The following is a 24,951-nucleotide window of genomic DNA, read 5'->3' as shown; positions in this document are numbered from 1 at the left end:
GGTAGGGGCCAGGACCAAAAAGGCCCTGGCCATGGTCGAGGCTAGCCATGCTTCCGTAGGGCCAGGAATGATCAATAGATTTTCACCCGCAGAGCATAAAGCCCTGCGGGGAGCATAGGGCAGCAGGCGGTCCCTCAGGTATGTGGGTCCCAACTCGCGTATGGCCTTAAAGGTTAGAACCAGAACCTTGAACCGGATCCGGACAGCTATTGGTAGCCAATGCAACTGCCTCAGCACAGGCTGGATATGGGCCCTCCAAGGTGAGGACCCTAGCAGCTGCGTTTTGCACCAGCTAAAGTTTCCGGGTCAGGGACAAGGGTAGGCCAGCGTAGAGCGAGTTACAGAAATCTAATCTGGAGGTGACCGTCGCATGGATCACTGTGGCCAGATGGTCAGGGGACAAGTAGGGCACTAGTAGCTGGGCCTGGCGGAGATGGAAGAATGCCTGACCCGCTACTCTCTTGACCTGTGCATCCATAGTCAGGGAGGCATCAATGGTCACACCCAGATTCCTAGCTTGGGGCACGATGGTAAGTTGCACCCCTGCTAGGGTGGGTAGACGCGCTGCCTGTTCCCGTCCCCTTCCCCCCAGCCACAGGACCTCCATCTTGGAGGGGTTGAGTTTCAGGCGACTCTGGTCAAACCATTCAGCCATTGCTTCCAAACATCTGGTGAATGGTTCCGGGGGGAGTCCGGATGGCCGTCCATTAGGAGATAGAGCTGGGTGTCATCAGCATACTGGTGACAACCCAGCCCAAAGCTCCATACCAACTGGGCCAGAGGGTGCATAAAGATGTTGAACAAAGTGGGGAAGAGGACCGTGCCCTGAGGGACCCCACAAGGGAGTCTATAGGGCTGCGAGAACTCCTCCCCCTCAGCAACTCTCTGGGACCGGTTCTGGAGGAAGGAGCGTATCCAGCGTAAAGCTGTGCATCGTATCCCCGTGCTGGCTAGGTGATGGACCAGTAACTCGTGGTCCATGATGTCAAAGGCCGCCGATAGGTCTAGAAGAGCCTACACAGCTGACCCGCCTCTATCCAGCTGGTGACAGAGATCATCCAGCAGGGCGACCAACATTGTCTCTACCCCGTGCCCAGGACGGAAGCCAGACTGATATGGATCGAGTGCCGAAGTTTCTTCCAAGAATGCCAGGAGCTGGTCTGCCGCAGCTCTTTCCAGCACCTTGTGCAGGAATGCTAAGTGCGACTCTGGGCGGTAGTTGGCAGGGTTCTGTGGATCCAGTGATGGCTTTTTCAGGAAAGGGCAAACAACTGCTTCCTTGAGCTGCTCAGGAAACTCCCCCGAACTCAGGGAGGAGTTGATAATGTCTCTGAGCTGGCCTCCTATCTTCTGGCTGCCTCCCTTGAGGAGCCAAGAAGGACAGGGGTCAAGGGGGCAGGTGGTCGCCCTAACCGACCCTAGGAGCTTGTCCACTTCATAGGAAGAGAGCCTCCTGAAGCCATCAAACCTTACTACCAAAGGCAGCCAACAGGTCTCCAGTTCGTTTACCGTATTAATTGTAGCAGGAAAATCGCGGCACAGTGACAAGACTTTATCTGCAAAATAGTTTGCTAATGCCTCGCAGCCAAGTTCCAATTGTCTAATATTTTGGTGCCCTTCAAGGGCGGTAAGAGATCTAACTATCCTAAATAATTGGGCCAGGCGAGAGCTTGCAGACGTGATTTCCATGGCGTAGAACTCTCGCTTTGCAACTTTCACCGCCATGTCATACGCCCTCATAAGCGTGCGATAAGATGTTCTTGCAGCTTTGTCACATGTCTTCCGCGACACTCGCTCTAGTCGTCTCACTTCCCTTTTCTTCTGAATCGAGGGCAGAGAGGACATTTCGGGGCATTCTCATTTATGGCGGCCATCAGACGGGACTGCCAGGCCTCCACCATGGCCACGAGTGAGTCGCCAGGAGGCATCGGGTCCCGCAGAGCATTCTGGAAACCAAGTGGATCCATAAGTCTCCACGGGCAGGCAAGAATATGCCCACCACCCAACTGGGGGAGAGGTGGTATCCCGAGCCAGGCCCGCAGGGCATAGTGGTCTGACCATGGTACAGCCAACGCTGCATCCAGCTACACCTCTATCCCGGCACCAAAAATCAAGTCGAGCGTGTGGCCGGCGTGATGGGTGGGCCCAGAAACAAATTGCAAGAGCCCTAGTGTCGCCAGGGACGACACCAGGTCCCCACCAAGTCCTGAAGAGGGCGAGTCCGTGTGAACATTGAAGTCACCCAGGATTAAAAGCCTGGGAAACTGCAGCGCCCAGGCGGCCACCGCCTCCAGCAGGCGGGGCAGGGCGTCTGGCGGCGCGTTGGGCGGACGGTATACCAGCCAGACAGCCAAGCTCTCGACCGTATCCCACCCAATACTTACATACTCCACTCCACTGATTTCTGGCCCTGGGAGAGCCATGTAGGAGAAAGCCTCCCAGACCAAGATTGCCACCCCCCTCCCCTCTTGTGGGTCCGGGATTGGTGAAGGACCGAGTAACCTTGGGGGGCCAGTTCTTTTAAGGCCACCGACTCCCCCTCTCTCACCCAACTCTCGGTCACGCAGGCAAGGTCGGCCTTCAACTCTGCAAAGAATTGCTGCAGGGTTGCGGCCTTGATCTTAATCGACCTTGTGTTGCACAAGACCAATGTCGGACCCTTACATGCCCTAGCCTCCACCCTCACATTCCTGGGGATGGGATGGAAATTAGAAGGGAATCGAGCACACCCAGAGCGCCGGCCGTGTTTCCACGGCTGGGCCCTATATGGGACACCAGTGCTCACAACCCTTCTATACGCTTTGGAGAATGAGTCAATCCTAAAATTGTCTATGCAATGTGGGAGAGGCATGTCAAGGAATACTCTTTTACACTCCACAACTAGCTGCAAGTTGAAAACCTGCACTGGGAAGCAGGAAGGGCTGGAATTTTTCTCATTGCTGTGCTAGTCTCCAACTTTCAGCAGGTTTTTGGATATAGAACATTTCTTTAGAACAGATGTCCAGATGTCCATGGAATTGTAGTCCATGGACATCTGGAAGGCCGCAGTTTGACTACCCCTGCTTTAGAATGTCACCCCTGGAACCTTCATTGATACTTTCTGTGGTATAGTCACGTCTACCACTAACTTTGCCTCATTTTCCTAAATTGTACCTGACTTACTCAGGATTATGATGAAATTCTTTGCACTGAGCATGAAAACAATGTATATCCCAGCTGACTCCATTTTACTCTGGTCTTTCATCTATTATTTGGACTTACTTTTAAAGGCAGAACTTCCTTGTTGATAGCAAAGAAGGAAGCCATTGCTTTAGTCCATGAGCAAAGGCCAGCGATGTTTCCACACACCCGTTTTGCTGTTTCGATATTGTAGTCACTCATTTCAAAGTACGGGCTCAACAGCTCTACAGCTTCCTCGTTAATTGTGTCTTTGGGAAATTGCTAGATACACCAAGGGGATAGAGACGCTTTAACAATGGCACAAAACTCAACAAATAAGTCACTATTCTGGTTTCTGATTCACTCTTTAATCCTGATTTCAAGATATTTGAATGAATATTGGTCTGTACTGCACAGGTTCTCTTAAACAACTTTATACAGTTTGCTCTATGAAGCAGATTTACCATCCAAACATTTCTACCCGTCTGCATTATACCATCATCATGGTCTTCACTAGTATTCAATGAGGTCACAGTCTGAGGGAACATCTGTCATGGTGTCTTAAGTAGGCCGTAGTTAAGCTTGCTGGAGTAATTCAGGGGCAAGAACCCACCCTCATTTATGGTTCATTCATAGAGATCCTGTGTAAGTGTTAATGGAGGGAACTGTCCCAAAGAGAAGGATAAGGTGATCCTTCTGGAATTGCTCCTGTGACTGAATATAGAGGCAATTTCATCATTAAGTGGTGGTGAAAAGTGTTATTAAATCAAAGGCAATTTACGGCAATTCTGCAGTTTTCAAGGTGACAGACCAGCCTTTCTCAACCTTTTTACCATTGAGAAACCCCTGAAATATTTATCAGGCCTCAAGAAATCCTGGAAGTGATGTCAGCAGGTCGCACCTCCCTGCCATGCCCCAGAAGTCACATATCACCAGAAGTTAGATGTTTGCAAGCTCCATCACCCTGCCCCCCCACCCCCAAAGAACAGATATGGCCCACCAGGCTACTCCACTGGACCAGGAACAGGGGTGAGGCAGGCATCCACTTTTCTGTCAACCCCAGCCACCCCCAACACAGTTAATTTAAAATAGCAGTACTGACCTCTCTGGATTCTAGTCACTACCACATGCAATGAGCCTTGGCCAACAAGAATTTTTATGCAGGGCCCCTCCCCTTATAGGATAAGGTCCATCATTAGCCATTGGGGTCCATCATTAGCCATTAGCCCCCAGGTCCATCATTAGCCATTGGGGAGGGGGCAGATCAACATGACCATATAGGGTCATATGACCTGATAGTTTTTTTTAATTAAAATACATATAACAATTAATTAACTCCCACCCACCCAATTGGGGCCATCAAGAAACCCCAGGGTTTCACGGAGCACCTGAAGAGAAAGCCTGCAATAGACCAGCAGAGGCCTCAGCATGGCAGCCCCAGACTTCCTGGACGGCCTACCCTCCAAGTACTCCCCAGGGCCAACCCTGCTTAGCTTCCAAGATCTGATGAGACTGGGTTGGCTTGGGCCATCCATACGAGGACAGTCATCATGTTCTTCCCTTTAAATAGTCATGTAACCAAGACCCTAGAACAGAACATGGAAACGCATTCCATATTGAGTGCATCATTGATATACACGTATCATTTCACAAGTCAAGTTAATTAACTTAAAACATAAGTGATGTTTTCAGTTGACAAAATCTCAGTTGGGGTGAGAGAGATTTCCCTATCCCTAAAATATACCCCATTTTGTTTCCCATCATTCCTTGAAAGTTATTCGTTTGAATTCTGTTCTTATCCCCATCCCCACCCAAAGGCTATGCTTTTCACATACCTGCAGGTTCTGCAGAAAGTTTCCTGCAGTCATCAGCCTCAAGGACTCCTGCCATGATGGGGTGGTGCAATTTTTCTCAAGGTCCACTTTGACAGTGTTGACCCTCCTCTGGAACAGCAGCAGCACACAGTCCATGATCCGCATGATGAGATGAGGAGGCCGGCCCAAAGTGCGGACAGTGGCGATGTCTGAAGGCTTGATCGTCTGGGTTATTGAAGGGAGAGACCATGAAAAGATTTCTTGGGGGATAAGTAAACTGATCTCTTCATGACAACAAGACAATGTAACAAGAACCTATCTGCTGACCTCCTCCAGTATTTGCATAAAACTCTTCATAGTTTACACAAGGAATGTCACCTCTCGTCTAAACAGGTGGATATTTCTGGCCTCACTGCATTGGTCTTCTTCGACCAGGATCTCCTCCTACCCTGGACACAGAACTAGAGCCCAGGCCGTCTTTGGAGAGAATACTGCTCCTCGCCAGAGGCAGAGCTCAGACAACTAAGAGCACATGGAGAGCGCTACTAGGGAGTGTTGCTGCTGACCAGGTGAGGCTATTGTGGTGCTGAGTGAGGTGATTGCTGGGAGGATTAAAAAGGGCTGCTCCTTGCCAGAGGCATGAACCTTTGGCGCGAGCCGAAGGGCTGATCCTGCGTTGAGCAGGGGATTGGACTAGATGGCCTGTATGGCCCCTTCCAACTCTATGATTCTATGATTCTACCGAGTACCTTCAGACGACTGACGCAGACTAAAGTGGCCAGGATGCTTACAACAGCGAGGCCAACCACATGTCCACTAGACCAGTGGTCCCCAACCACCGAACTGCGGCCCGGCAAGCTTCTTTTTGTGGGAGGGGGGGAGAGAGAAGCAGGGCCGCCTGCGCAGACGTGCATGCGCAGCAGGTCTGTGCATGCGTGTTTGTGCCATGCGTGGCCGCAAATGCGCATGGGCGGCAGTTTCACGCATGCATGGCAGTTTCACACATGCATGGAAGTGCCATGCATGCACGCTTTGCGGCTGTGCATAGCTCAAACGTGTATGTGCGGAACTGCTGCGCCTGCGCAAAATGTCCATGCATGCGTGTTTGTGGCCACAAATTGCACAAGCCCGCATGCGCAGACTGTCACACATGGGCAGACCTGCCGCACATGCACGCATGCGTGAAATTGCCATGCATGCACGTTTGTGGTCGCAAATGGCACAAGTGCGCATGCGCAGACCTGTTACACATGCACAGACATGCCACGCATGCACATTTGCGCATGCGCGGCCATTGGATTGCCCTCCCCTCCCACTGGTCTGCAGCCTTAGAAAGGTTGCAGACCACTGCACTAGACCCTTGTCCATCATGGCTAATATAAACACCTGATATAAGGGGCCCCATTCAGGAGATAATCAACCCTTCCCTTGAAATGGGAGAATTCCCAGAAGGGGATTTTGAGTGATGGCCTCTGGAAGTACATATTTTAGAGAGTGGCCTCCAAATCAGATACCTTTATATTAAAAAGCCTAGTTGGAGCAGCACCTCACAGATTCTTCTTTGCCACCCAGCAACCCGTTTGCTTTAATTCATAAGGGCATTCCTCACAATAATTTGACCACTGAGGAAGACCACGCAGGGTCAAAACGCATTTGGTCCATTCTATGTTAGTCTTTCCATGTGTAGATAGAAATATGATGTTTTTAATTATGACAATGTTTTTAATATGTTGAACTACTGCACTCTATGCGATAAATATTTGAAAATTTTAATTATTATTTTTGCAGCTCAACCTTTGGGTTCCAAAGGTTTCTGGCCGGGCCATGCGGTAGAAACCGTGCTAGTTGCCCTGACGGATGACCTCCATCGCCAGTTGAACTGAGGCAGGTTGGCACTGCTTGTATTATTAGACCTTTCAGCAGTGTTTGACACGGTAGACCATGAAGAAGAAGAAGAAGAAGAAGAATCACAGAATCACAGAATCATAGAGTTGGAAGGGGCCACATAGTCCATCTAGTCCAACCCCCTGGTCAACGCAGGATCAGCCCAAAGTATCCTAAAGCAGTGGTCCCCAACACGCAGGCCGAGAGGTGCTGCAAAGGCTCCGAAAGCACCACTTGTATGCCAAACTTTCTAAGTGCGAATTCCACCGGGAAGCAGTGGAGTTCCTGGGGTTCAGGGTAACTGGCAAGGGGATTGAAATGGACCCTGGCAAGGTCCAAGACTTGTTGGCATGGGAACCCCCGAAGACACGGAAACAGCTCCAAAGTTTCCTAGGGTTCGCCAATTTCTACCGGTCCTTCATCCCCAATTTTTATAAAGTTGCCTTGCCTCTAACCGACCTGTTAAAGACCAAAGAGGGTGGCAAGGCTGCGGCACAGCCAAGTGCACCCTTAAGGTGGACGCCGGCTTGTCGAACAGCGTTCGACAATCTGAAGGCTCTGTTCACATCAGAACTGGTACTTGCCCACGCAGACCCCCTGAAGCAATTCATGGTGTAGGTAGATTCCTCGGATGTAGCCATGGGGGCAGTGATCCTCCAGGAAGGGGAGGATGGCAAGCTGCACCCAATCACTTATTTGTCCAAAAAGTTTTCTGGCCCGGAGAAGAATTGGGCGATATGGGGAAAAGAGGCTGCCACAGTGAAACTGGCACTGGCAACCTGGAGACACTGGCTGGAAGGGGCAGCCCTCCCTTTCGTTGTATGGACAGACCATAAGAACTTACAGGCTCTCAAGCAGCCCCGCTCGCTCTCCGCCAAGCAGTTGCGGTGGGCGGAGTTCTTCTCCCGGTTCGACTTTACTCTTAAACATCTACCGGGGAAAATGAATTTTTTGGACGATGCGCTCTCGCGCCTCCCCCAGCATGACAGTAAACGACACCCATTGGTCGACACGGTGTTTACTCCCTCCCAACTCGGGCTGATGGTCATGACGTGCAGTAGAACAAAGGGAGGTGGGCCATACCCAGGAGGCTGGGTCCAAAGGGACATTCAAAGTGACGCGGAATTTAAAACGCTACGGTCCTCCCTTGAGGAAAAGGGGGGCATGTTTCTTAAAGACAACCACCTGCTCGTGCCTCTGAGTGCCAGGAAAGAAGTTTTAAAATTGTGCCATGACTCCAAGCCGGCTGGGCATTTCGGCTTTGTTAAGACTCTCCATCTAGCCCGGCGGCATTACTAGTGGCCCACGCTGCACCTGGATGTGGAGACCTACATGCAGGGGTGCCTTGTTTGCCTGACTTCCAAGCCCATGGGGGGAAAGAAGAAGGGCTTACTGCAGCCACTGCCCACCCCTTCTCGGCCCTGGTCAGATGTCACCATGGACTTTATCACAGATTTGCCCCTTAGCAATGGCAAAAGTGTGATTTGGGTGGTGGTGGACGCTTTCTCCAAACAAGCCCATTTCGTCCCGTGTGCAGGGATGCCCTCGGCTGTGAAATTTGCCTCCCTGTTTGTCACCCACGTATACCGCCTACATGGAATCCCTAGTAGACTGCTCACGGATCGGGGCCCGCAGTTCGTTGCCAAGTTCTGGCGGGAGCTGTTGAAACTATTAGGGGTGGAGCAGGCTCTGATTTCGGGCTACCATCCCGAGACGAATGGGCAAACTGAGAGGGTGAACCAGATTCTGGAGCAGTACCTCTGCTGTTTCATCAATCACCAACAAAATGACTGGGTGTCCCTGCTCCCGTTGGCGGAATTTGCCTACAACAACGGGGTCCATGTTTCGACCGGTGCATCCCCTTTTAAGGCCGTCTATGGGCGGATCTATTGGCAGTGCCCATCTGGGAAATCTCTTCCCCCGATGCTCTCGACGTTCAGAAGTGGGCCAGCAGGATCTCCCGGGCCTGGCCAGCTATTGTTGAGTGCTTGGATGAAGCCAAGCGTGCCTATAAAGCTCAGGCCGACAAGAAACGAGTGGCAAACCCTGCCTGGGCTGTGGGGGATCTTGCTTACCTGTCCACGAAAAACCTACGGTGTTAGCAGCCCTCCCGCAAGTTAGGGGCCAGGTTTGTGGGTCCTTTCCGCGTAACCCGGCTGATTAATGCAGGGACTGTGGAACTTGCCCTGCCAAAGACTTACAGAAATGTGCACCCCGTTTTTCATTCTAGCTTGCTGAACCGTGCCCCGCCTCCGGACACCTGGCATCCCCCCCTGACAACACCTGTTCCTGTGTTCATCGATAAGGACACCCACTACGAGGTCGACAAAATCTTGGACTCTCGTTGGCATAAAGGCAAACTGCAATACCTGGTCGAATGGAAGGATTTCCCCATGGGTGATAGAGAGTGGGTTGGGGCTTTCGACATCAAAGCCCCTAGGCTCCTATGGGAGTTCCACCAGGAATTCCCGCTGTGTCCAAGGCCCAGGGACATTGGGTGAGGGGAAGTTGTTTTTGGGTTGGAGGAATGTCAGGATCAGTGCCTGTTCTCTGCCATGATTTTTCTATAGACAGGGGTGACTCCATCTTGCCTGTATTCTAGTGTACCTCCCCTTGTATATCATGTAACCCAAGTCTCTACTCTGTTCCCATGTTATCATGCTTTGTAGTGCCTGCTTTGAATTGTTTGTACTTTGATCTCTGCCTGCTCGCTCTGCATATTGTAACAGCAACATAGTAACAGAAACCCTGGGGTGCCTGTGAGTGACTTTATCTTGTCGCTGGCGCCGGCTGGCTCATGGACACGTGAGTTGTAGCACCTCTGGCAGGAAGCCTGGGATGGCACCTGGGAGAGGAATACCCCTCCCCTGGAAAGGTTGGATACACACTTTTCTTGGATGCTTTAGGATGCTTAGGGCTAATCCTGCGTTGAGCACGGGGTTGGACTAGATGGCCTGTATGGCCCCTTCCAACTCTATGATTCTATGATTCTATGAAACATTCAAGTTTTGGGCGGGAGAATTGTATTGATAAACACTTGTAGTTCTGTTGTTTGGCAGATTTGACTTCTCGAGTTATAGTGACTAGAGTTAACTTCCATTAAAGCTTTCTTTCCATAGAAGTTTTGCTGTGAGTTCTTTTAGCACTTGACACAATGACAAATCAATGGGAACCCTGAGCTTGTTTCTCTGCAACGAGATAGTCCCATCTGGGAGTGATGGGAGACAATGACACCCGAAGTATGTTGTAAAGGGGGATGAAGTAAAGGGCGGGGGGGGAGAAGGCGTCCTTCGGGGCCCACCTCCAATTAGTCGAAGGACCACATATGGTCCGCAGCCCACGGGTTGGGGATCGCTAATCTACATGACGGTCACCTCTAGGCTAGTAATTCACTCTATGCCCTTAACTTTGAACTGGAAACTGCAACTGGTCCAGAATGCAGTGGCCAGGGGCCTCACAGCAACAGCATGGAGGTGCCACATCTGGCCCATCCTCCAACAACTGTGCTTGCTAACAGTCGAATTCCAGATCAGGCTTAAGTTCTTGGTAATAACCTTCAAGGTCATACGCGGTCTGGGTCCAGTGTACTTGAAGGACCACCTCTCAGCCTATGCCCCTCAAAGAGCTTTGTGCTCTGCCACCTCCAACTAGCTAGTGATCCCTGGCCCCAAGGAAGTCCCCTTGACTTCAACCAGGGCCAGAACCTTCTCTGTCGTGGCCCACATCTAGTGGAATGAGCTCCCAGAGAAGATCAGGGCCCTATTGGAACCAAAACAGTTCTGAAGGGCCTGCAAAAAGGAGCTCCTCTACCAGTCATTTGATTGTGACTGACCAAAATGAAACAACATTTACAGGCCCTCCCTTGAACCCATGCGACAGATCTGACCAACCACAGTCCTGGTCAGATGGTTCCCTATGTTAGAATGTTATTTTCTCTGTTTATTGTTATTATTACTGTTAACTTTCTTTCATTATAATCACTGACTGTGATGCATTGTTCTGTTTACATTCTATGTAAACAACCCTGAGGCTTAGGAGAGGGCAGTATATCAATGTAATAAATAAACAAACAAACTGATATAGGTTGTTGACCACATTTCTACAAAGTATCATTTGACAAGCTGTTGGATCTGGTTAGGTCTGAAGCCTGCACTGATCACATGAGATTCTCAGTTTAGGAAACCTCAGGAGTATGGCTTCTCTGAGTCGAAGAAAACCACTGTATTTGTGGGTCAACCTGACAGCTGGAAGATGTAAGAATTGTTCCAGTCAAATAAGAGTTCTAGCCAAAGGGTCAATGAACACAGTAGCTAATATCTACACAGGCTGGATAAAATGGGGGGGGGGGGAATGATAGGATGGTATCAATAAGATTGAAAAATCTGCTTCCTTTTATAAATCTGATAGAGACCAAGAATATGGTTTAAGTCATGTTGATCAATTGGCAAGTATGATCCTAGAAAATGCTAGGTCAAAGTTAGGTCACATATATGTGGGTGCCTGAGCTTGGCTGGCTGGCAAAGCACCTAGAGTGGCCAAAATGCTATTATGGAGGGTCAGAACAAGAGGGGGCTGACAGAAGGCACCAAACAATGTTGCTGTTGTCTTTTTTGCAAGAAAGGGACAGGAGGAACAGCAGTAGATGGTGCCTCTTGAGGCAGGAAGAACAGTTTGGGTCTGAGGGTGGTAGCAGCAGACCAGCAGGTTGGAGGACTGCCCAGAAAGAGGTTGGGGCCGCATGCAGCCTGCAGGCCTCAGGGTGGGGGCCCCTGGCTTCAGCCATCTCCATAATCTCTCACCAAACCTCTAGAGGCACCAGACAGGTGAAGGCCTTTTACTTATCTCTTAACCCTAACCCTTAAACCTCACCCCATTCTGGCCAAGAGTTTCAAATCCAAACCTCCATAGTTATCCAAACACACAGTTTACTTTAAAGCACAGGATGAACGCATGAAAGACATCTGATTAAACACAGAATAACTTAACTCTAACTATAATCTTATGTCAGATTGTTGTTTATACCACTCTCTGCTAAATACATATCAAGGCCTTGCTGCCAGCAAGACTTTGAGACCAGAAGGCAAACACAGTTGTCAGGAACTCTCAGGAACTTACACAGCTCCCAGGCCAAAAGACTCAGTAAGTTAACCGTCCACCTGCACTTCACTGAGAAAGCAGGAGAATACTGAAGGCATGAGGCACACTGGGACTTCTGCCAGCCTGGCTTTGAAGGCAAACTCCGGATGAGCCTGGGCCTAACCACTACGAAAATCCCACCCTGATTTTTAACCTGAAAAATCCGGCTCCTGTCATTCAGACACACACATTTCTTTAAAGCATTTCTCAGCCACCCACCCACCTTCGAAACTGGAATTCTGCTGGATGAGGCACTTCAGTCAATGAACAGGGCATGATTGACCACTGTGGCCTCAGCCCCTGTCCTCCAACCCCATACGGCTTCTGTTCAAAGCAATCTGGAGGGCACATTTGTCTGGGGCCTTCTGCACGCAAAGCAGGTGCTCTACCACTGAGCCAGGCTTACCCGGCCCGTGTTCAGTTCCTGTTTTGTACTAACTTGCAAAGCAGCCTCAGCTTCCTCTAAAGCGGGTCTGGCAGCCTCCAGTTTTTCTTCAGCAATGGCCTTGTCTGCTGTGATACTGTCCACGATGGCCTGAGCCTTGTCTTTGACTTTCTGGACTTCAGCCTTCACCTTTTCAGCAGCCTGTGCCTTCACTGTAACTTCCTTCAACACCTATTGAGGGTAAAAGCAGATATTTATGGGGAAAGGGAATGACACCCGTTCGTGTAACAGTGCACACATCTTCTGGATAAAAACATTTCATGGAGCATTCATGAGTTATTGATGCTTCGTATGTCAATAACCATGTAGGGGCCATGACATCAATCCACCAATGTCTTGTCTTCCTCTTCAAAGCAGAGATGATCCAGTCTTGGCTCTCCTGTCCCACACTGAAGCAGGAGTTGCTCAGAAAGCCTGAAAGCCATCAATGTTGAGTCTGCTGGAGCAGGGGTAGTCAACCAAGGACTACAATTCCCATGAGCCCCTGGGGCTCATGGGAATTGTAGTCCATGGCCATCTGGAAGACCACAGGTTGACTACCCCTGTGCAGGAGGACTCATCTGAAAACAGCTGCCACTTCTGGTGGAGAATGTAACCTCCCAACATCTTATGATTGGCTTCATGGCAGCCCTTTTGTGATTGGACCTCTGTTTTCAATACTCCCAAATGCCCACAAGCTCAAGAAGGTTGGGAACTCCCATCATACCGTATCTGCTTTTTTACTGGCTATCTGGAGCTCTTTCTCCTTGGCTTCCAGCTCTTTGCTTAAGGCAGCCACTGATTCAGAGGCCTCTTTCAGTTTCTCCAATCCAGTGTTCATTCTGCATAATTTAACAAAGAAAAACAATCACTCACAATGAAAAATATCCAGTTTATGTCATGCATACTGTCCTCTTTACACAGATACCCTGATATCCTGATATCTTTCCACTTAGCCCAGTCCAACAAAATGCCTGCCTCACCCTTTTTTTGGTAAAACAACATAAAATACATTCAGCATAACAGGAAACTGTGGGGGAGGGGACAGCTGTACTTTCCTCTTCTGGGAGGCAAATATACATATGAAACGCCTAGCAGGAAGAGGATAAATCATCTCTTTCCTGCCTACTGTCTCCCGCCCTCCCCCCCCCCCCAAAAAAAACCTGTGTTCACACAGGTGCCAACTGTTTGCCATGTCCGGTAGTCGATTGGTCAAGACAATGAAAATTCAGAGTATTTAACAATGGGAACTGCCTTTTACATACATGCTCATACATGAACTGAAGAAAAAGTAACTGGAGATGGACATATGAAAGTCAACACTTTACCTGTTGGCCAACATCTGTACCTCAGCATGTTTCTCTTTGTAGATTGCTTTATACCCCTGGATGAAGGACAAGTAAGATTTGGGTGTGACATGGGTGGAACGACGATATCTCTGAAAATAGTCCACACACTTCTCAGCAACTCCATCCTGGAAGGAGCCCATGCACTGCACCATCTCTCTCTTGATCTCATCAGTACAGTCAACTTCATAGGAGGACAAGAAATGTTCAGCCACTAAAATGAAAAGAAAAAGATATTGTGTTACATACTCATGTGACACGTTCCCTGGCCTGCTAGGCAATTTTTAATTTCATCTGCCATGGGACCATGAAGGGCTGACCCTAAGGCACCATCGTGAAGGCCTGACAGATACTTCAGCATCTAAGGTTGTCTGCCTCCAAGGGAAAACTGGAGATCTCTTAGAATTAGAGCTCACTTCCCCTAGGGAACCTGGATGCAAGGCAAGAGATGTTCAGAGGTAGGTTACCATTGCCTGCCTCTGCATAACAACCCTGGTATGCCCTCGAGGTCTCCCATCCACATATTAGGTAGGGCTAACCCTGCTTAGCTTCTGAGATATGACAAAATTGGGCTTGCTTGGGCTGTCTGGTTCAGGGCTAACAGAACCCATATGACATACTGAATAAATTAATTCATTACTCTTAATTGTGCATTTAGGCAATTATTTTTTTCATCGAAAGAACATCTGACTGACATGGACTATATCCAGGGACCATTCATAAGAACAGCAGAACGCTCTGCTGTCCTTCTGAATGGTCCCTGGATACAGTCCATGTCAGTCAGAAGTTCCTTCAATGACAAAAGGATCTGAGGGACTGTCTGACTCCCTATGCCCCCTGCAGAACTCTCTGCTCTGCTAATTCTAATAGGTTGGTGATCCCTGGCCTGCGTGAGGTATATCTGGGCCCAGCCTTTTTGGTCCTGGCCCCTAACTGGTGGAATGAGCTCTCAGAAGAGCGGAGTGCCCTGCCAGAACCATCTCAGTTCTACGGGGCCTGCAAGACGCAGCTCTTCTGCCAGGTGTTCAGTCGAGACTAGGGCCAGGAAGATGTTGCTGGGCCCCTCCTCCAAGGACTTCCAAACACCTATTATCTCAAGGCATTCAGTCAAGATGGGCCATGGAGCCAGAATTGTATTTTGTCATAAATGTAATAAATAAATGGCTCTTGGTTCTGCTTGGAGACAATAAACTTCCTGCCATATTCAAAGAACTTCCCTGAAGAGTTGACTGGAAGAAATGCCGCCCTGCTTGTTGAGACAAAACGCAGCCATCCCATCCGTACCGATATTCTCTTCCCTGCAACTATATCTGAGAAGGCAGTGAAGGCCAGCCAAATTGATCTGGGGACTAACATACTCATATTCTCTGCAGGTGTCTATTGATCCTGAGCCAACCCTCTAGTGAGGCGCCCATAGTGAGTGTAATATTGGGGAACACTTTTTCAAAGATTGGTCTCCTCTCCCCACAATTCCAGAAACTAACAATGGCCCTAAGAACCGATAAGTGATTGTATGATCCATATATAACCGGATTGAAATTCCCCATAAACCAGTTCTGTGAAATCTGCAAATGCCTCCTAGCACACCAAGCGACAACCGCTGTCAAGGCCATAAGGCCAGCACAGGTTGCAAAATGTAAACCGGTTCGTTCAGAAGCATTGTAATAGATCACAACTCTGTTGCTCTTCCATTAGGAAGGAAACCCCTTGTGACTCTAGATTTCTTATTCCAACAGTGGCCATGTCAAGAAGGGCCTATCCACTTCACAAACTGTGCTCACTGCATGCCCAAGATCAAGGCCATTAAGAAGTGTGTCATCCAAAATATTGTCAAAAGGCAGGAATGTTTTCACACTTGGGTGGAGACGGATGGGACCAGCAACAAATGGTAAAGTGACAGCCATTAATCACTGACATAGACAGTTTTATTTCTCCAATGTTTTTGTGAACTACAACTGAACTCAAGGGGACTGATTGTTTTGCTACAGAATTATCATATGGCTGAATTTGTGTGACACAGTTTACTAATTAATCATAATTAGCTTTTGCTTTATATTTCCACTGTCATGATGGATGTTCATAGTCTGAGGAAGAGTGCTTGCCCTCGAAAGCTCATGACTTGAATCAATCTCTGTTGGTCTTAAAGGGGCTCCTGCTGGACTCTATTGTCAAAATGGTTGCATATAGCTCTGAAGCAAGCCTTTTTACTCATATGAGCTGCCTAAGCAATCTGTGAAGCTTCATTATGGTGTCAGCTGTGTCATTCATGGCAAAGTACTGAGAACCTGTCCCGGAAGGACTTGATCCCTCCACACCAGTTCAGACTCACAGGTGCTGCACAGAGTCGTCACCCCCCCCCCCCCTCAAGCCTATGTGTCATCAGTCAGCCACAGTCTCTTGGGAGTCTGGAGGGAAACTGGAGGGAAAACATGGGGCACAGGCAGAAGTTCAGCCAGGGAATGGCTGCTGAGCCAGAAGTACAAGCAGAAACCTCTCCATCCAGCAGTCAGCCCTGCTTGGGACCAGGGATCAGCCTGACAGTCCTCCTGATAGCCCACGTGAAACAGCTGTGGCTCACTGCCACCGCTAAAAATGAAGGGAATTATCAGCACACAGAAGAAGCAGCCTGTGGGGTCTTGCCATCCATTAGCAGAACAGGGAGAGTGTTTGCAGGATGAGAGACAGAATCTCTGGTATCTGCCTTAGAGGAACTGAGACCTTGAGCTTGCATGGGTGCAAATGGGTGCAATGTTCAAGCCAACCCACAGCTTGCCTGACCCCTGCCTGAAATCCTGCCAGACTTCCTGGATTCTGAACAAGGACACTTACCACCCTCTTTGGATCTTGTTGCCTGCTTGACTGAACCCCTGGCTTTCTTGTTGTTGTTAGGTGCGAAGTCGTGTCCGACCCATCGCGACCCCATGGACAATGATCCTCCAGGCCTTCCTGTCCTCTACCATTCCCCGGAGTCCATTTAAGTTTGCACCGACTGCTTCAGTGACTCCATCCAGCCACCTCATTCTCTGTTGTCCCCTTCTTCTTTTGCCCTCAATCGCTCCCAGCATTAGGCTCTTCTCCAGGGAATCCTTCCTTCTCATGAGGTGGCCAAAGTATTTGAGTTTTGTCTTCAGGATCTGGCCTTCTAAGGAGCAGTCAGGGCTGATCTCCTCTAGGACTGACCGGTTTGTTCGCCTTGCAGTCCAAAGGACTCGCAAGAGTCTTCTCCAGCACCAAAAGCCTCAATTCTTTGACGCTCGGCCTTCCTTATGGTCCAACTTTCACAGCCATACATTGCAACTGGGAATACCATAGCCTTGACTAAATGCATTTTTGTTGGCAGGGTGATTTCTCTGCTTTTTAGATGCTGTCTAGATTTTCCATAGTTCTTGGAAGTGTGAATTCTGGGTGGGCTGTTTTCCGTTCCCCTCCTTCCCTTTAGTACTAGATATCCTGTTGGCCGTGGGCTAAAACAGTGTTAACTTGGAATTTTTTTTGGCTTTTGACTGTCGCTCTGTGTGGACCCCACATTGCATCTTTCAGACCCACTGGGTGTCTCCCACCACGGTAGCGTGCGATAGAGAAGTCCGCCCTCATGCATCTGACTTTCGCTAAGGCAGAGCTGTTTGCCCTTTCATGTGCTGTATATACCGTGAATTAGGGCTCCTCTTCCTCCTCCTCTGATCACGAGCTGTAGATACAGTGAATCAGTCGAGGTTTGCAGGTGCTCGTCCTGACTTCGGGCACTCCCGTTAAGTTCAGGGCAAGAAAGGACACTGTGCCACCCCCACCCCCCTTTTAGTTTCCTCCTGTTCATGTGCTGTATATACTGTGAATCAGGGTTGGTGCAGGCTATGATCATTCTGCAGAAACAGAGGACACAGACCTGATCTTTCTTTTGCTGCATTCTCTTTGAGTGTTTGGGTAAGGGATGGCTGCAAAGATTGTTCTTGCTGAAGCCTTCCAGAGCAAGGACAGGGTAGACCAGCTGACCAAGTGGGTCATGTCAAAGGGGTGCAACCCCTGGAAACCTGGATTCTTTAAAGACCCAAATCCCCTGGAGAAACTTACAGAGACTTTTCAGTCTTACTGCGACTCCAGGAGGCTGAAACACGGAAGTGTGAGTACCCACGCTGCCTGGGGTCTCTACATCGCATTGCAAGACAGCGTGGCACAGATTAGAGAACTCCAAACAGCGTCGGAAAGTTTGGACTAGCATTGGAAAATCAGGAGCGTGAGTATGCACTCAAGCTCTCTGATATGGAAGCTCGCCTTGAGTCCCTGGGGAAAGATCTTGAGAGAGAAATCGGGGAGCGAGACGCTGTAATCAGCAAGCTCCACCAAAAAATAGAACAGTTGCAAGGAGAGAAATTTGACTTGCTGGTGGACAAAAACCACTATGCAAATCTGGTACAGGAGAAAGATCTCCAGTGCCAACAGGCTCTTCTGAGAGCAGAAGAGGCCTCTGCTAAGATGGAAGAATTGGGCAAGCTGCATGATCAGGCACAGAGTGCAGCACAATTTCTGGCTAGGGAAAAAGCAGCACAAGTCTCAGCCATAAGCCATGATGAGTGCCGCCATGAAATTGAAAGTCTGGAGCAAAAATTGGGGCGTCAGACTGCTCTCATTGCAACTGTTGACCCCAAGACGCTCCCTGCCCTGCCAGACTTGTCTCACACAGAGCAGGTACTGTCAGCAGAGGCTGTCTCACATCCGCCAATCAACCTTGATTGGACGGAAACCCCCACTCCGGTCCATCCCGTCCAGCATGAGACAGTCCGGAGGCACATGGCAAACGGCCGTGTCGAGGTTACCAACCAGGAGAGAGTCATGATTTGGAAGCCTCATGAAGCGAAGGCTATTGGTGACCAGTTGGGCCCTCTCAACAGGGACACTGGCATGCAATGGCTGTGTACAACCCTAGAGCAGTACCCCCCTGCCAGCGGGGAGGATCTGTGCCAATTGGTAAGGGTGTGCGCTACTGAACCAGATGCACAAGCCTTACGGAATGGCTTACCCCAACGTAATATGGCACAGTTAGGTCCAATGAATTGGGCCCGTGAAATAGCCAAGTTGCTATGGCCGGGCCAATCAGCAGAGCTACTGTTCCTCACAGACAAGCAAGGCCCGGATGAGAACCCTGAAAGCTATTCAAGCCGCAAGTGCTTCCTTGCGCAGTTAGTTGAGAAGGTTCAGGCAAATGCCCGGGGTATATGGAACTTTAATGTAGACAATTTTAAGACCCCGTTCTACAATGGTCTCAACACCAGAACAAAAATTGCTATAGGCTTGTGCAACCCAACCAACATCACTTGGTATGCGCTCAAGGAGAAGGTACGGCTTGCTGGCGACCTTTTCCGTGAGGCGGCCTATGCTCAAGGTTCTCGAGTCAAGCATCCCAAGAAAGGCTCCCAGGAACCAGTGCAGGCGGTCACTTATGCCAACAGTGGCTCGCATTTGAAACGTAGAAGAAACAGGAGACACAGCAGCTTTGGAGCAGGGAAAAAGCTCTCTGGCCAAAGTGCAGAGGCTTCCCTTGGCACCCAAACTGCTGTTCTTCCCCCAATACCTCTTGTAAAACGTCAGCAGGCCGTTCCCTCTGCCCAGAAACAGTCTCAGCCCCCAGAAACTTCCCTTCAGAAGTGCTTGTGGGCTAGACTCAGAAAAGCTGGACTAGACATGGCCCAGTTCCACAAGCAACCCCTGGACAAGCTGATCCTAGCGTATGGGAGACTCTCCCTCAACCAGGCAGAGTTCCCACAGCCACCTTCCCCTGCCCAAAACAGGGATAAGCCACAGAGTGCCTTTCCTTCTAGCAACTTCCCCCAGAACAATCCCAAACCTAATAGAGATTCTGTCCCACAGCGGCAGAATAAAATTAGTGACCGGATTTTTCTGTGGCAGGAACTTAGAAATACTGGGGCAGACATGACCCAGTATGATAACCAACCCACATCTGAGCTCATGTGTGCCTTTGTGAAGGCAATGAGGAAGAAGAAAACTGGAGAAACGTTCAGATCTCACCCAGAGATGGATGCAAGAACTAGCACCACAGAAATTTCTTCTGAATCCCCTAAGGATTGGCAGAAGGAAATAGATGAGCTCAAAATCCTTAGTCATAGAATCATAGAGTTGGAAGGGGTCATACAGGCCATCTAGTCCAACCCCTTGCTCAACGCGGGATTAGCCCTAAGCATCCTAAAGCATCCATGAAAAGTGTGTATCCAACCTTTGCTTGAAGACTTCCAGTGAGGGGGAGCTCACCACCTCCTTAGGCAGCCTATTCCACTGCTGAATTACTCTGACTGTGAAATTTTTTTTCCTGATATCTAGCCTATATCGTTGTACTTGAAGTTTAAACCCATTACTGTGTGTCCTCTCCTCTGCAGCCAGCAAAAACAGCATCCTGCCCTCCTCCAAGTGACAACCTTTCAAATACTTAAAGAGGGCTATCATGTCCCCTCTCAACCTCCTTTTCTCCAGGCTGAACATTCCCAAGTCCCTCAACCTATCATCCTAGGGCTTGGTCCCTTGGCCCCAGATCATCTTCGTCGCTCTCCTCTGTACCCTTTCAATTGTATCTACATCCTTCTTGAAGTGAGGTCTCCAGAACTGCACACAGTACTCCAGGTGTGGTCTGACCAGTGCCGTATACAATGGGACTATGACATCTTGTGATTTTGATGTGATGCCCCTGTTGATACAGCCCAAAATGGCATTTGCCTTTTTTACCGCTGCATCACACTGTCTGCTCAAGTTTAGTTTACAATCCACAAGTACCCCAAGGTCTCGTTCACACACAGTGTTTCCTAGAAGCATATCCCCCATCCAGTAGGCATGCTTTTCATTTTTCTGACCCAGATGCAGAACTTTACACTTATCTTTATTAAATTGCATCTTGTTCTCATTTGCACATTTTTCCATTGTGTTCAGATCTCGTTGAACTCTGTCTCTATCTTCCAGAGTATATGCCAGTCCTCCCAATTTGGTGTCATCTGCAAACTTGATGAGTAGTCCCTCCATCCCCTCATCTAGATCATTAATAAATATGTTAAAAAGTACCGGGCCGAGCACCGAGCCCTGAGGTACCCCGCTACTCACCTCTCTCCAGTCTGATGAAACACCATTCACAACAACTCTTTGAGTGCGGTTCTCTAACCAATTCCCTATCCACCTAACTATCTGAAAATCCAGATTGCAGTCCTTCAACTTATCCATCAGAACATCATGGGGAACCTTGTCAAAAGCTTTACTAAAATCCAAGTAAATGACATCAACCAAATTTCCCCGATCCAGCAAACCTGTTACTTGGTCAAAAAAGGAAACCAGGTTGGTCTGGCAGGATCTGTTGGAAACAAATCCATGCTGACTTCCTTGGATCACCAAATTGTCCTCCAGGTGTTTGCAGATCGCTCCCTTTAATATCTGCTCCATTATCTTCTACGCAACAGAGGTCAGACTCACTGGTCTGTAGTTTCCCGGGTCATCCTTCCTCCCTTTTTTGAAGATCGGAATAACATTTGCTCTCTTCCAGTCCTCCGGGACATCTCCAGTCCTTAAAGAGGTTCCGAAGATGATGGACAAGGGCTGTGCAAGTTCTCTGGAAAGTTCTTTGAGTACTCTCGGGTGCATTTCATCCGGACCAGGGGATTTGAACTCATCCAGTGCAGCTAAATGCCTCTCGACAACCTCTCTATCCTTGTGGCTTTAGTTTAAAGCTCTCCTGATGAATCTCCCCAGGTTCCTGCCAAACACATTCTTCCCCAGTTTCGATAAGTGCAGTCCATCAGGTGCTAGTAGGCCTTCCTCAAGAAAGCCTATCCCATGGGCCCAGAAACCAAATCTCTCCTGCCAGCACCAACTATGCAGCCAGTGATTCACCTCCATTATCTTCCTCTCCCGACGCATTCCTCTTCCCTTGACAGGCAAGATTGAAGAGAATACCACTTGTGCCCCCATTTGCTTGAGCTTCCTCCCCAGATCTTGATAGTCTTTTTTAATAGGCGCGATGGTATTCAGGGACATGTCATTTGTTCCCACATGGACCATCACAAATGGGTAGCGATCCGTAGATTTGAGGAGTCTGGGCAGCCGTTCTGAAACATCTTTAATTTTCACCCCTGGCAAGCAACACACCTCTCGGGTTAGGGGGTCGGGCCCAGCCACATGGCGATCCATTCCTCTTAGCAGGGAGTCTCCAATTACCAGTACTCTCCTTTTTTTTTTCTTCTCAACTCCATTTCCTTCTGTCCCCATGGCCTCTTCCCTTTGTCTTAGACTTTGTTTTGGGATATCCTTCCCAGTAAATAACATGAATAAGATCAGGAGGGTGCGGGGAGAGAAAGCTGAGCTCTTGAGGGGCTCATCTGTAACAGCAGGACCTGTTATATATATATATTTAGCTAAGGGCTAAGTGGATATATATTTAGCTAAGGGCGTGGCCTGTCAGAGGCAGGGCCCAATTGGGATGCGCAAAGCCCGTCCCGATTTGGCCCTGCCTCAGACAGGTCATAAGAGCCTCTTGTGGCGCAGAGTGGTAAGGCAGCCGCCTGAAAGCTTTGCTCATGAGGTTGGGAGTTCGATCCCAGCAGCCGGCTCAAGGTTGACTCAGCCTTCCATCCTTCCGAGGTCGGTAAAATGAGTACCCAGCTTGCTGCTGGGGGGTAAACGGTAATGACTGGGGAAGGCACTGGCAAACCCCGTATTGAGTCTGCCATGAAAACGCTAGAGGGCGTCACCCCAAGGGTCAGACATGACTCGGTGCTTGCACAGGGGATACCTTTACCTTTACCTTTACCAGACAGGTCATGCCCACTCAGGACTTTGGGCCGATCATTGGGCCAAAGTTCTGACAGGGCTCGCCCACCCAGCCCAGCCAGGGGCAATCTGGAAACATCACTGCCAGTCTGCTCCTAACCACCGCAGGGAGAGGAGGTCAGCAGGGCTGCCAAGGGGGATGAGAACAGAGGCTGTGCCAGCCCTTTTCGCCCCAAGGCTGTCCTAACTGTCATGTCCAACTGTAACTTCCCTCACTTTGCCTCAGACCACTGACAGAGCTGGCAGGAGGCTGGAGAGTGCTCTCCCTCCCTCTCCCCTCCCTTCAGGCCTGCTGCAAAGGAGCCTCTGACAGGCCCCTGACTGAGGGGAGGGAGGCACTTTCCTTCAAAGAGCAACGCAGGGGAGCCTGAGGGCATTCCTTTTGAGGGGGGGCGCTTTCCCCTCCTGCCAAACAGTTGCCTGACAGGGAGGCCACAGAAAAGCCCCTTCTCACTTAAAATACTGCTCTGGCCAGCCATGCTGCTGGAGGGAAGAAACAGCCAAGCAACTCCCTGCAGATTTGAGACCTACCACACAGGGTTGTTGTGCAGGTGAAACGGGAAGATGTTGCAGAGGTTCTTTTGCCTCCTGTTTCATCTGCACAACAACCCTGTGCAGTAGGCCTCAAGTGATTCAACTCCACAACAACCTGTGTGAGAGGCCTTAAATGTTTCTTCTCTACCACAACCCTGTCCAAAGTAGCCCTTTCTGCCTGGGCAGCTGATCTTTATACTCTGCAGATGAGCTGTAATTCCAGGAGCTCTCCAGGCCCCACCTGGAGGTTTGGAGGAGGGCCTTAAAATCGTACATAGAGTCCAGCCTCCAAAGTAGCTATTTTTGCCTGCAGAGCTGATCATTATAATCTAGAGATGAGCAGCGATCTAGAGAGGATGGTAGTTAGAGGCTCACAGACAGTGGTTGGGGTGGAGTGGTTGCAGGCGTGTCCCTCCTTGGCTATGGTCTTTGGCCAGCCCTTACCAGCAACTGTTTGTATTTTGGGGTGCAGAGAGACAGACAGACAGACCAATATCAATCCTGCGAGTCTAGAAAGTTCAGGAAGATCTTAATAAAGAATATTTACAGCCTGAGACTGTAAATAGTGAACAAGTAAATGGCTGGAGAGACATGGGAACTCAAGTGACTTTTTTCAAGGTTGGCGGGGAGACAGCTTTCCCTTCAGCCTAACTGACTAGAGATGAGCTGTACTTCCAGGGGATTCTCAGACCCCACCTGGAGGCTGGCATCCCTAAACCTCAGAGGGATACAATGCTACACAGTTACGCCTCCAAAGTAGCCATTTTTGCCAGCAGAGCTGGTCTGTATAGTCTGGAGATGAGCAGCAATTCCAGGCCCCACCTGGAAGTTGGCTGTCCCTGGTCTGAACATATTCCTTGAAGTCTGAAAGTGGGGCCTCAAAGAGTGTCATGCCCCCACAACTACCTAGCACCCCCTGACCTATTTCAGGTCAAAAAAACATTGCAAAGAGGAAGTAAGGTTGCCAGACTGGTGTAGGTTCATCTTCTGGAATTCCACACTACTTAGGTGTGCATAAACCTGATTAAGGTCAGGACTGCTGTGCACAGAGAGACCTCCTCTTAGGGTTGCAACATTCCAAGTGAGGCTCTCTACCCCATCACCCTCACAGAGAGTCTGCTATATGGAAAGAAAGGGAAGGTGATTGGAAACTGCTTTGAGACACCTGAGGCCTGCTGGGTGACTGCAGCCCATTCCCAGTTTTTTCAGACCTCTCACAAACCCACATCCATAACAGGTTGTCTATTGTGGGGAGACAAAGGGAAAAGGTGTTTGTAAACCACTTTGAGACTCCTTTGGGTAGTAAACAGCAGGATACAAAAATCCAGCTCTTCTTCTTCTAAGGAGCAACTGGGAAAGAAGCATTTGGGCACATAACATTTTATCAACAGTAAAAAAAATAGAGACAGAAGAAGTAGGGTGGACACCTGTGTACTGTGACTACCCCTTGCGTATTAGGGCAGGGGGACAAGAAGGGAGATGATGTTGTGCAGAACTGGGAGGAATTGGTTGCCATGTAATCTTCCCCTAAGAAGAGTCTCCAATCTGATTTTCCCTTCACATATCTGAAGACATGGCTCTGGAAAGCTCATCTGTAACCACTATGCTGCAATTCCCAAAGGTCAGTCCTCTGCCTCACACAATGGACATTCCACACCACAGGTTCTTGACACCCATCTCTCCACACCCATACCCTCATTTGCCACCATGCCACCACAACCTCCCACACAACACACACATTCAACCCCAAGCCCTTACAGACTGGACAACTCCTCCCCTTCCTCTTCCCACTGCCAAGCTCTAGCGCCCGTTGTATTCCTGGATACAACAGGCTTTGCCC

General features: G+C 49.4%; 1 protein-coding gene across 3 annotated transcripts in view; it reads right to left on the bottom strand.

The window, feature by feature from the left end:
• The window catches only part of DNAH5 (dynein axonemal heavy chain 5), a 323,270-nt gene that overhangs the window by 101,101 nt on the left and 197,218 nt on the right, over positions 1–24,951 (bottom strand). For all 3 annotated transcript variants that reach the window (XM_077353359.1, XM_077353360.1, XM_077353361.1), the window contains 5 exons: positions 13,746–13,977; positions 13,145–13,259; positions 12,433–12,609; positions 4,995–5,198; positions 3,262–3,441 (listed from right to left, as the gene is read on the bottom strand). In XM_077353359.1, coding sequence (XP_077209474.1) covers positions 3,262–3,441; positions 4,995–5,198; positions 12,433–12,609; positions 13,145–13,259; positions 13,746–13,977 — 908 coding nt within the window. The remainder of the gene's footprint in view (positions 1–3,261; positions 3,442–4,994; positions 5,199–12,432; positions 12,610–13,144; positions 13,260–13,745; positions 13,978–24,951) is intronic.

This window comes from Paroedura picta, chromosome 9 (genome assembly GCF_049243985.1).
Source record: "Paroedura picta isolate Pp20150507F chromosome 9, Ppicta_v3.0, whole genome shotgun sequence".
Taxonomy (NCBI): Eukaryota; Metazoa; Chordata; class Lepidosauria; order Squamata; family Gekkonidae; genus Paroedura; species Paroedura picta.
This window is presented reverse-complemented; position numbering and strand designations above follow the sequence as displayed.